General features: G+C 39.3%; 1 protein-coding gene across 7 annotated transcripts in view; it reads right to left on the bottom strand.

Moving 5' to 3' along the window:
- Window positions 1-13,146, bottom strand: part of LOC131490564 (ankyrin repeat domain-containing protein 26-like) — a 246,121-nt gene that overhangs the window by 162,609 nt on the left and 70,366 nt on the right. For 2 of the 7 annotated variants that reach the window (XM_058693070.1, XM_058693072.1), the window contains exons 17-20: window positions 10,588-11,544; window positions 8,670-8,816; window positions 4,680-4,750; window positions 4,027-4,120 (exon numbers count right to left, since the gene is read on the bottom strand). The exons of 4 other annotated variants lie outside the window; for them this stretch is intronic. In XM_058693070.1, the coding sequence (XP_058549053.1) occupies window positions 4,027-4,120; window positions 4,680-4,750; window positions 8,670-8,816; window positions 10,588-11,544 (1,269 nt within the window). The remainder of the gene's footprint in view (window positions 1-4,026; window positions 4,121-4,679; window positions 4,751-8,669; window positions 8,817-10,587; window positions 11,545-13,146) is intronic. One more of the 7 variants, XM_058693073.1, reaches the window with a different exon arrangement.

The raw sequence follows: 13,146 nt of genomic DNA, 5'->3' as shown, positions 1-13,146 counted from the left end.
ACAAATGGATATCCACATGCAAAGTAATAAAATCAGACCTCTACCCCATAGCATATATACAAAATTAACTTAAAATCTAAGAGCTAAATGATAAAACTCTTCGACAAAAGCTGACGTGTATATGTTTGTGACTGGATTTGGCAATGATTTCTTAGACATGACACCAAAAGACAAAAGCGGATTAAGTTTACTTCATCAAAATTAAAAACTTCTATGCTTCAGATATCACCATCAAGAAAGTGAAAAGGCAAGTGACTAAATAGGAGAAAATACCTGACAATCCCATATCTGCTAAGGGATTGGCATGTAGGCTATTTAAATAACTCTTCCAATAATGAAAAGACAATCCAATATAAAAACGGGCAAAAGAATGGATTAGTTCTTTCAAGATGATATAGAAATGGATAATAATCACGTTCAAAGGGAGATGTTCGGGGTGCCTGGGTGGCTCAGTCAGTTAAGCTTCTGACTTGGGCTCAGGTCATGATCTCACTGTTCGTGGGTTCGAGCCCCGCATCGGGCTCTGTGCTGACAGCTCGCAGCCTGGAGCCTGTTTCAGATTCTGTGTCTCCCTCTCTCTCTGTCCCTCCCCTGCTCACACTGTCTCTCTCAAAAATAAAAGAGACATGTTCAACATCATTAGTTATAAGAAAATGCAAACCAAAAACCACAAGATGCCATTTCATACCCACTAGAATTGCTATCATAAAAGCAACAGATAATGACAAACATTGGCAAGAACCAGGAAAATGGGAACTCTCAAAAACTGCTGATGAAAATGTAATGTTGCTGCCACTTTGGAAACAGTCTGGCATTTCCTCAAAAGGTTAAACTAGAAAAACAATTTTTCTAAACATATTTGAGAGAGAGTGCACAAGTGGGGTAGAGGGACAGAGGAGAGGGAGGGAGAGAATCCCAAGCAGGCGCCAGGCTCAGGGCAGAGCCCAACCCAATGTAGGGCTCGATTCCACAACCCTGAGATCATGACATGAGCTGAAATCAAGAGCTGGCCACTCAACCGGCTGAGCCACCCAGGTGCCTGCCCCTCCTCAAAAGGTTGAAAAAACAAAACAAAAACAAACAAACAAAAAAGGTTTATTTAACAGAGTTACCATATGAACCAGCAACTGTATTTATAGGTATATACCCAAGAGAAATCAAAACATGTTCACATAAAAAGTTGTTCATTACACAGAAAATAACCTCAAAATGGATGAAAGACCTCAATGGAAGACAGGAAGGCATCAAAATCCTCGAGGAGAAAGCAGGCAAAACCCTCTTAGATCTTGCCTGCAGCAGCTTCTTATTCAAAACGTCTCCGGAGGCAAGGGAAACAAAGGCACAAATGAACTAGGGGACCTCATCAAAATAAAAAGCTTGTGCACAGCGAAGGAAACAATCACCAAAACGAAAAGGCAACCGACAGAATGGGAGAAGGTATTTGCAAATGACATATCAGATAAAGGGTTAGTATCCAAAATCTACAAAGAATTTCTCAAACTCAACACCCGAAACACAAGTAATCCAGTGAAGTAACGGGCAAAAGACATGAATAGACACTGCTCGAAAGAAGACATCCAGATGGTCATACAAATCAAAACCACACTGAGATACCACCTTGCGTCTGTCAGAATGGCTCACATTAACAACTCACGCAACAACAGATGTTGGCGAGGATGCAGAGAAGAGGATCTCTTTTCCATTGTTGGTGGCAATGCAAGCTGGTGCAGCCACTCTGGAAAACAGTATGGAGTTTCCTCCAAAAACCAAAATTAGACCTACCCTACCACCCAGCAATTGCACTACTAGGCATTTATGCAAGGGATACAGGTGTGCTGTTTCAAAGGGACACATGCACCGCCATGTTTATAGCAGCACTCTCAACAATAGCCACAGTATGCAAAGAGCCCAACTGTCCACTGATGGATGAATGGATAAAGAATATGTGGTATGGGGCGCCTGGGTGGCTCAGTCGGTTAAGCGGCCAACTTTGGCTCAGGTCATGATCTCGCAGTCCGTGAGCTCAAGCCCGGCGTCGGGCTCTGTGGTGACAGCTCAGAGCCTGGAGCCTTTTTCAGATTCTGTGTCTCCCTCTCTCTGACCCTCCCCTGTTCATGCTGTCTCTCCCTGTCTCAAAAATGAATAAAACATTAAAAAAATTAAAAAAAAGAAGATGTGGTATATAGATTCCATGGAGTATTACTCGGCAATCAAAAAGAATGAAATCTTGCCATTTGCAACTACATGGATGGAACTGGAGGGATTACGCTAAGTGAAATTACTCAGTCGGAGAAAGACAAAATTCATAGGACTTGCCTCGTATGAGGACTTTCAGAGTCAAAACAGATGAACAAAAGGGAAGGGAAACAAAAATAATATAAAAACAGGGAGGAGGACAAACAGAGGAGACTCATAAATATGGAGAACAAACTGAGGGTTGCTGGAGGGGTTGTGGGAGAGGGGATGTGCTAAACGGGTAAGGGGCACTAAGGAATCTACTCCGGAAATCATTGCTTCACTATATGCTAACTAATTTGGATGCAAATTTTAAAAAAATAAAAACTAAAGATACAACAAAAAGAATAACGCCCCCCCGCCCACCAAAAGTTTCTCAACCCAGGAAGCCTCTGGTTTGGGGATTCAGGAGATAAGGACCTTCTAGAGAAGTCAGAGCTATGGAATGAGTTGGCTGAAAGCTATCTAAGTTTTTGTTTCACAGGGAAGACTTTAAAGTGGCAGATAATTTCATGCCATAACCCTAATTCCTTTCTATAGGCATCTACAGAAAATCCCTCATTATTCTTTACTAAGCTTCATCAGTATCGGATATTCTTACAAATTTTAGTTTTAGAGACCTTAAAGATTTCTTTAGGACACAGTAGCAGGACAACGCCTAGCACTCTCATTCATAGAAGACTGATCAACAGAGTGTCATGTTACTCGCATGAGAAGTTCCCTAATACAATGTGACTCATTGATAAGAGGTCTAGAAAAGAAAATAATTTTCAATGTCTCTTCAGCCACAAAAAGGACCAGTCAACAGAATGTTCTAGTTCCCCTGATGGGTATAGCTGTCCGAAGAAACTTGCATGTACATTATATAGCTTTTGTGACTGACAGAAACGAGTTGGTCAGTGTATCTACCTCATTGCTCCCACTTAGGATTTACAATGTGAGTCCTACAAAGGAGGGTGAGAGTGGGATGACATTAACTGTTCTGCTTGGAAAACATTTGGGGTTTCACTACATATCGATAAATTAGAATCCTGAATGGCACATTAGTCTTTTCTGAGATTGAATTGTGAAATCTCTGAAAGGCTGATCAACTCAAATGAATGGAAAAAAAAAGAGCTTCTGAACTTGCAATGGTAGGAGCCCTATGTTTCTAGGTAAGGCCCTGACTGAGCAGCCATTTCTAGTTTTTCACTGGCATTTCTTTTCCTTTACAAAATCCAACAAGGAGAAAAGTCCATTCCTTTGAGAAGGACGTTTGCATAATGACCTCTAGTCATTGTTGATGAAGAGAATAAATTGCAAATTTGTAATTACAAATTGCAACAAATCATCATTAAAATAACCCAACTCAAACTCTCACTGAAGGGATGAGATTACAAGAGGAAGTCAGAATTCAAGATGAAATGATCACTCAAAGATTGGGGACATTTGAAACACGCAGAGAAATATTACCAGGGACTCGCACATCTGTATGCCAACGTTCACAGCAGCATTACTAACAGTAGCCAAAGGTGGACTAAACCAAATGCTCACTATGGTATATATAAAATGTTGGTTTTTTTAGACTCTCACAATGTTTTTTTATGAAAATCTCACTATAAACATCATTACTTTATGAATTCAATCAACTTCATCTATATAGAAGAATTACATCACTAGTAGCAAGTAGGAACAATATGAACCTACTGTTTTGATCTGTGAGATTTTTCATATGATCCAAAACATTCTTATGTACCACTAGTGAAATAAGGATTCCTTTTCAGTAGGATAGACATTAAGAGATCGACTTACCAAACCTGTCTTTATCACGTTGCTCTCAAGATCTTGAATTTGGGCCACTTGATGTTTGATGGTTTCTTCTTGCCTGGCATTTTTCACCTGTAGCCTAAAATGCAGATCTTAAGATAATTATGCTCACACATAAATTTAAAACAACACCGTATAATTTCTGAACAAATGAGGGTATTACATAAATTCTTAAAATGGTGTCAAGAGGAAGATTTGGGAATTGTGCCATTTTTCTCATTGTGTTTTTTTTTTTTAACATTTTTAATTTATTTTTGGGACAGAGAGAGACAGAGCATGAACGGGGGAGGGGCAGAGAGAGAGGGAGACACAGAATCGGAAACAGGCTCCAGGCTCCGAGCCGTCAGCCCAGAGCCTGACGCGGAGCTCGAACTCACGGACTGCGAGATCGTGACCTGGCTGAAGTCGGACGCTTAACCGACTGCGCCACCCAGGCGCCCCTTTCTCATTGTGTTTTGTGGACAAGGTGCAACATTGAGAGATGAGATGCCACAATTCTGCATTTCAAAATAGCTCAAAGCTGGAATTTGTATCCAGCTGAACAATGATATACTGGCATAAGTAATACATTTCCCATACTACACTGCTTATCTGCTTTATAAGTAAACAAGTTATTTTCTGTGAGGTTTAAATTATACTTTTGCATATGATCTTTCATCTCCTCAGCATATCTTACGGCCTCTGCATGTCGTTCCTGTGCTTCTTGCAACTAAAATAAAGAAAAAAATAATTTTAACTTCTGAAAATCTCGTAGAACACCATCACCTGTTTCTGTAACTAAACTTTGTTGTTTTTTTTTTGACTTGACTTGAGAGAGAGACAGAGAGAGAGCATGCAGAAGTGTGGAAGAGAGGCAGAGGGAGAGACAGAGAAAATGGTAAGCAGGCTGCAAGCTCAGGGTGAAGACTGATGTGGGGCTCGGTCTCATGACCGGTCTCATGATGTGGGGTTTGGGATCATGACCCGAGTGGAAATTAAGAGTCAGGACGCTCAAACAACTAAGCCGCCCAAGTGCCCCTGTAACTAAAATCTTTTTGGAGCCAGCCACACTCTCCTCTACATGCTGATTGATGGCTACTTTGAGGTCATAACAGGAGAGTTGAACTGCTACACAGAGACTATGGCCGACAAAACGAAATGTTTCAACACTCTTACAGAAGAGTTTACCAACCTTACTCTCCTATAAAACATAACATTGTTAATGTTTTTAAATTATATATGATCAGATAAATGTACAAATGTATCTATTGGTCAAATGGAGGAAATATAGGAATTTACCTTATGGTAAACATTTCTATTTTCATATTCCAAGCACCACATCAACTATGATTTTATATATTCACATAGGTGTTGACGTTGCTATTCTCATGATTATAAAACTGAACATGCTGCCTTCAGTGACAACAAGATATTTCATGGAAGAATTTGAGAAGCAATATCCTAGTAGGGGCCAGAATGCCTGGGTCTGAATTCCCAGTTCTGCTCGTTATGAGCTGTATGACCTTGAGCACACTACCTAAAACTTCCATGTCTCAGTCTCTGCATCTGTAAAATGAAGGTAGCAATAGCACCTACTGGGACACCTGAGTGGCTCAGTTGGTTCAGTGTCTGGCTTTTGATGTCAGCTCAGGACATGATCTCAGGGTCATGTAATTGAGCCCCACATTGAGCTCTGCATGGACAGCGAGGAGCCTGCTTGGGATTCTCCCTCTTTCTCCCTCTCTCTCTTTCTCTCTCTCCCTTTTTCTCTCTCTCCCTACATGCCCTTCCCCACAGTCTCTCTCTCTTTCCCTCTCTCAAAACAAAGGCCCTTAAAAAAGTGATCTCAAAATAAATACTAATAGGATCTACCGCACTGGGATGTTGGGAAGATTAAATTAGGAAATAACAGATGAACAACTTAGAAGGGTACGTGGCACATAGTCAGCTCTAAGTGTCTGCATTTAGCATGATTACTGTTGCTGTATTTTGCGTTCCAATACAATGTGATAGTTTAGGCAGGTGGCCTGCCAACACAAGTGTTCCCCTATACAAATTATACTGAAGTTATTCTTCATTCCACCGCAAGTGGCAGCAAATGGGGAGAATGAGGCCCAGAATCTCTCTTCAGTACTTCACACAACTTTCGCCAGTGCCACTAGCCAACAGTACTTTTTCCATTTATAATCCTTTTAACTTACTTCCTCTCTATACCATTCAGTGGACAATGCTCACAGACCAAGGTACAAATAGCACCTCCTTGACTGAGTAGTAGATCCTTTACATGACCAGCAGAGGCAAGGGAAAGCCACTGACATGGAAATAATCGAGTCTTGCTAAACTAAAGTTCCTCAATCATTTCATGTCCGTATATACTGTTTACGTTAGGCTGCTTTAACATGTACTCTGATGAAGACATTAAGGCTTTGTGGTAAAAGCATATCAGAAAAGCTGTACCCAGATCTTTGCAGTTGGTAAAGTGTTATAAATCTGTAAATCCCAGTTCTGGCTGTGTAAGGAAGAAAGACAAATTTAGAGAGCTTTCTCATAGTGAGAGGGAAAAAAAACCCAAACATTTGATTGAACATTTCTCCTCTATTTGATTAAGTGCTTTTATTAATAATTTTCCTTATATAAGTGTGTGTGTGTGTGTGTGTGTGTAGATATACACACATTTTTTTAACATTTATTTTTTGATAAAGAGCACGAGTCTGAGTGACGCAGAACGTGAGGGACACAATGGATCCAACGCAGGCTCTGCAGACAGCAGAGAGTCCGATGCAGGCCTCAGTCTCAAGAACGTGGAGATCATGACCTGAGCCAAAGGCAGACTCTGATAGGACTGGAGACAGCCAGGCACCCCTCAATTTTGTATTTCATTTCTTAGCATACATTTAGAATAAAAGCTTTGTTATACCAATGTTTCCAAGAAGAATTTATTGATACGGTATAAAGCACTTAATTTTGTCGGAAAAACTGTTAAGTTAAAATATTTTCAATTTATACAAGGATAAGTACCACACGTATCAAATATTATTATCCCTTAAATTTATACTTAGGAAGACGAAATTACCTGTCATAAAAAAATAAAAACAACATCAAATAAAGGACTAAATTGTTCTGCGCAGGCTAGATGACAAGTGTCAAGAGAGTTAAGGCTAATGGGAGTTAGAACAGTCAGAGAAAGTTCATAGGAAAGGAGACTGTGAGACAAGTCTGAATAACATAGGTTTAGGCAAGAGGAACAGAAACTAAAAAGACAGCATGAGTAAACGGCAGAGAGATGGTGAAATCAACTCAGTTAACTCGGAGGATAAAATCTGATGACAGAGACATTAAAAACAGGTGTCCACACAAGAACTACGTGAATGTTCATAAGCAGCAGTATTAACAGGCAAAAAGTGGACACAACCCAAAGGTCCATCAACTGATGAATGAACAAGGGCCTTAGCCCACAATGGATACTGTTTGACAAAAAAGACATGAAGCACTGATATAAGCTGTAACCAACACGGATGAACCCGGAAAACATTAAGTGAAGCTAGCTAGTCCCAAGGGACCACACGTTGTGTGACTCCATTTATATGAAATATTCACAAGAGGCAACTCCAGTGAGAGGCCAGGTAGTAGACTGGTGGTTGCCTGAGGCTGGGGGCAACGGGTAAGGGTTTCCTTTCAGGGTGAGGAGAGCATTCTACTTGATGGCAGTGATGGTTACACGAGCGTACACAGAGACAGTGAACTGTGCGTGTCAAATGGGTGACTTTTATGGGATGTGTATTGTACCTCAAAAAGGCTTTAAAAAAACTCAATGGCAGGACACAGATAATGTTCTTAATTCTCACTTTTGGGCGTACATACTATACATGATCTGAATATTTCCGTGCTTTGACAACATGTCTAAAAGGCAAAGAAAATGAAGGAAATGCCTAAGTTCAAGTGGTTTGTTAAGTGATCTTTCTGTACAAGTCATCCTGAAATCAATACAGATTCTTCCCGAAAGTGAAGACGAGAACTAAGACAATTATCTGAAACATTCCATTAAACATTTTCTTCTGATTTTATCCAGCTTGCCTCATCATGGTAATAGAGATATCATTAAAAAACATTGTTTAGCAGGGGACAAAAGTCTCTTGGGGCATCTGGGTGGCTACGTCAGTTAAGCGTCCAATTCTTGCTTTCAGCTCAGGTCATGATCTCATGGTTCATGAGACTGAGCCCCACCTTGGCTCTACACTGACAGCATGGAGCCTGCTTGGGATTCTCTCTCTCTCTCCTCTCTCTGCCCCTCCCCTGTTAACATGCACGCACACACTCTCTCTCGCTCTTTCTCTCTCAAAATAAAGAAATCAACTGTAAAAAAAGGTTTACATTAAGGAAAGAAAGAAAAAAGTCTCTCAATTTCTGTGAGGAAGGATACAAAAGCCTCAACTTTCCTAAGTATTATAAGAAAAAAACGTATAACGCAAATAGTAGAATGAAAGTCAGAGTTTACGAAATAAATGTATTGGAAAGATACTAAAATCATAATAAATTAATTATAATGAAAATACAAAAGAAAGCGGTCCATGGAAATTAGTATTCTAAAACACCGTATATTATTTAACCAGCTATAAGTTAACTGTTGACAGGTTACATTTACTACATACCTGACTTCTGATTCGACCTAATTTCTTCTTGAGATCCCGTGTCTCATCTTCCAGACAAAGATGTGATGTAACCTCGGGGGAAGCCTCTGACATAGACTGTTTCTTCAGAGTATCAGCCAGTCCTTGTTGAAGTTGTCTCACAACTACCTAATAAGACATTTCTGTTACTGATTTTCTAAATCATCTTATTATTAAATTATGTTAATAATAGACAACTCTAACATGCGTACTTTGAGAAATATCACCACATACATCAATTCACCTTCTTTTATTTTTTTTTAATTTTTTTAACGTTTATTTATTCTTGAGACAGAGAGAGACAGAGCATGAACAGGAGAGGGGCAGAGAGAGAGGGAGACACAGAATCTGAAACAGGCTCCAGGCTCTGAGCCGTCAGCACAGAGCCTGACGCTCAGGGCTCGAAATCACGGACCGTGAAATCATGACCTGAGCCGAAGTCGGACGCCTAGCCGACCAAGCCACCCAGGCGCCCCAATTCACCTTCTTTTAGCAACACATACACTTTCCTGTTCACTGAATTCAGTTAAAGAACAAAAAGTGTTATCTCCCTGCCTAGTCAGGATGATGTCACTTAGATAATGAATTCAGCCTCACTATCCATTCTCCACTGGTGAATTTGCAAAGCTTCATAACCTACAGAAGTCTCAAAAAGAAATGGGGACACAGTGGGCACAGCAGTCGTAAATTCTATATTATGAAAGGTTTTCTCTCTTTTTTTATTACAGGCTTAAGTTACCGTCGGAGTTCCTCACATATCCAATCCTCTGCTCTTATCCTTCTAATAGACTCCTATCTCGGAACCAAAGTAAAGTCATTCCAATGGCCCCTGCTTCCACCCCCTCCCCTGACCTCAGCTCCTACAGCTCTCTCCCCTACTCACTCCATTCCTGCTAAGCAAGAATCCTGCAACCCCTCCTTGGTCTGAAAATGGAGATCCAATGCCAAATTAATAAATCACAGAGAGATACAATTCTCTTTGTACTGGACAAACTTATGTCCACATGACAGTAACTGAGCTTCGAAATGAGCAAATTATTTGTAAAAATATTTAAAATAAGTTATAAACAGCAGTGGGAAGATTACTCAAACATGGCTTTCCTGACACTCACCACAGTTGTCCCAAATTATGATTTAGTGAAAAGTAGATACCTTTAAAGAATTAGGAGGTTGTAGGAACACATGATTTGAGACTGAAAATTGAAATTTATGTGAATAAAAATAAAATCATACCAACTTAAAATGTATAAAAAGCTACCAAAGGAAAAGTACTACCAGAAAGAGCACCTACACTTCATTTCATCTGGGAAATCTGAAGTGACTGTCCAGTTAACTCAATTAATTGAATCTAAGTTTCAAAATACTCATTTTACCTTTCAGCATTTTCATTTACCAGCTCACCACAGTAATAAAATGCGGTGGCAAAGATTACAATTACTATTGTAGGGGTGCCTGGGTGGCTTTCTCGATTAAGCAAGCAACTCTTGATTTCGGCTCAGGTCATGAATCTCACAGCTCCTGACTTTGAGAGTCCTGTGTCGGGCTCCACGCTGGCAGTGCAGAGCCTCCTTGGCATTCTCTCTCTCTGCCCCTCCCCAGCTCATGTTCTCTCTCCGACTCTCTCTCCAAAGAAACTTAAAAAAAATATTATTATAGCAGTATAAGACTAGTAACAGTGTATAACTTAACCTCTTAAAGTTTCACAGGTGACATAGTATCTGTACTCAAATCAAAACACCTCTCAGGTCTAATTTTTATTTGCTGCATACGAGTTATGCTTTTTGTTGATTTATAGTCTTTTTTTTAATATTCAACTAGATTCACAAGTCAGCCATAATCAAATATTACCTGAGTTTTCTTTCTGGAAATCTGAAAAATTTTTATCTTTCTGGATACTTACTTTTAATTTTGCTTTCTCATTTTTATACTTATACATTCTTTCTTTTAAGTGTTTACATTCATCGATTAACTCTTTATTTCTTTCTCCCAGCATAAGACCTTGTTCTCCACGTTTAGCTTTAAGGTTTTTTTGGATATTCTGAAACGGGTCTTGGATATTAATCCCTAGCTCTTCTTTACTGTCAGCTTCGTTGTGAGCATCATCTAGTTGCTGTCTAAGCAACATATTTTCACTTTGTAGTTGAGATAACCTTTCCTCGAAGGATTCCTGCTTTGCAATGTAGTTATTCACTTTACTTTGTTCCTTCTGATACATGTGTTCAATTTCCATCTTCTGGCATTGTGTTTGGCTTAGGTCCCTTTGTACACATTCTAAAAGTAGAGTCTTTTCTCGGAGAGCATCTTTTATGTGACGGAGCTCAATTTCCAGGGCATTGAATTTACTTTCATCTTGAGAAAGTTGCCGAGAAAGAACTTCATTGTTATCTTGTAGTTTAGACACATCAAAATTCATCTTGTCCTGTAAGTGAAACCATTCATCTCTTGCTCTCTGGAAAGCAAGTTCTAGGTCTCTTCTTGATGTCTGGCTCTGATCATGATCGTGTACAGCAGTAGCCAGTCTAGCACGGTATGATTCAACTTCTGCTTCCAGGCTCTCTTTATTTTGTTTTTCATTCTCCAGTTTAGACTTTAGCATCGTAATCTCAGCAGTCAGAACATTAAGCTGTCCACTATATCGGAATATTGTTTTTGATAATGTTTCCTCATTCTGTTTTATGGTCTTTTGAAGGCTGTCATTCTTTTCCTTTACACTTTCAATGTCTTCACAATATTTCGTTTCCTTTCTCTGGTTCTGATTTTTTATGGTGTCTCTTTCCAGTCTTAGCATGGCAATTTCATCCTGCAACATGTAGTTTTTATGCAACAGACCTTGTATTTTCTCACGACTATCAGAAAGCTACGTAAAACAAAGGACATTTTCAGATCACATTCAATAAAATGACATTATCATGCTTTTCTTTGAAATTAAAGCATAATCTATGTTTAAACAATGAAAAGGTTACAGGAGGTGCCAGGGTGGCTCAGTTGGTTAAGTGTCTGACTCTGGATTTTGGCTCAGGGAATGATCTCACATTCTGTGGGTTCAAGCCCCACGTCAGGCTCTGTGCTGACAGTCAGGAGCCTGCTCAGGATTCTCGCTCTCCCTCTCCCTGCCCCTCCTCTGCTTGCGTTCTTTCTCTCTCTCTAATGAATAAAGAAACATAGAAGGAAGGAAGGAAGGAAGGAAGGAAAGAAAGAAAGAAAGAAAGAAAGAAAGAAAGAAAGAAAGATTACAGTAAGTGAATATCCAACTGGAAAAAAATGAAGTTGGCTCCAAATCTCATATTTTATACAAGCATAAGTTCCCAAAAGTTCAGAACTTTAACTGAAGATAATGAAGGCATGAAAGTAAAAAAGAATTCGTGAGAAGTTTTCAGAATCTCAGAATTGGAAAAGCCTTTCTCTGATTTACAACAAACCAGAAGGCCTGAAATAAAAGATTAATAACTCTGACTACACTTAAAAATTGAGTTTACAGTAGATATCAAAAACACAGCTACCCCACAGTAAAATCGTTAGCTCTGCATCTACTTGGACAGATTACATTTCCTAAAATTCTTTTCTTCCTGAGAATATTTCATAGATATCTACTTTGCTAACATTTCTATAGTCAGTTATAAGAATAGATCTATTGATAACTGACAAATCTAGGCAACGTATTATAATATAAACACTTCTCCATATATCAAAGAACTCATTTGGTTATCACAATTCTAGAATGGAGAAATTAAAACGGTGAGCTGCAGGACTCTCCCCAGGTCTTCTCACTCCACAACTAGTGCTCTTGCACCAACCACTGCTACTTCTCCAGTGTAAATACACAAATATGAAAGAAGTCTTGGATTTCAAACTGCTGAGAGGAAATAAGGTGAAATTTATACATCTCTTAGAAAATCATGAAATTATTTACTGCTGCAATACCTTGTATTTCCTCTTCATGTTGAAAATAGCAATAAATATAAAAGAGGGGAGAGACACTCCACTATTTTATTAGGAATAAAATACCTGTCAATAAATTGTCATTAAGTGTATACTGTAGCATACCATTGTTTTCAAAATTTCCTTGTAATGAAAGAGGATGCTACTTGAAGCAAACTGTTACTTTTCTCAAAAGTAGGAGACTTGATACCGAAAATGTGATCTGGGAACTGGCTATACTCGTCCTCCTGTCCATTAGCGGAAGTGTTCAACTGATCTATTAATATATCAAGGCAGTGAAGTAACTGTTCAAAACCAAAACACATGTTGCTAGTAGCAATAGTTTTGAGATTAGGGAAAGCTCATCGATTCCTACAGAAAGTAATAAAAGCCTCTCCTTTGGGTGAGGACATTATGAATGTCACTAGTTGTTGCAGACAAATGCATTTAATCAAGAATATTATTTTATCCGATGAAACAAAAATGCCACCGTCCCCCATGCCCCTCCCCAAAAATATATGTGCTCTTAAAACCCTCTGTA

Source organism: Neofelis nebulosa, chromosome 11, assembly GCF_028018385.1.
Source record: "Neofelis nebulosa isolate mNeoNeb1 chromosome 11, mNeoNeb1.pri, whole genome shotgun sequence".
Classification (NCBI taxonomy): domain Eukaryota; kingdom Metazoa; phylum Chordata; class Mammalia; order Carnivora; family Felidae; genus Neofelis; species Neofelis nebulosa.
This window is presented reverse-complemented; position numbering and strand designations above follow the sequence as displayed.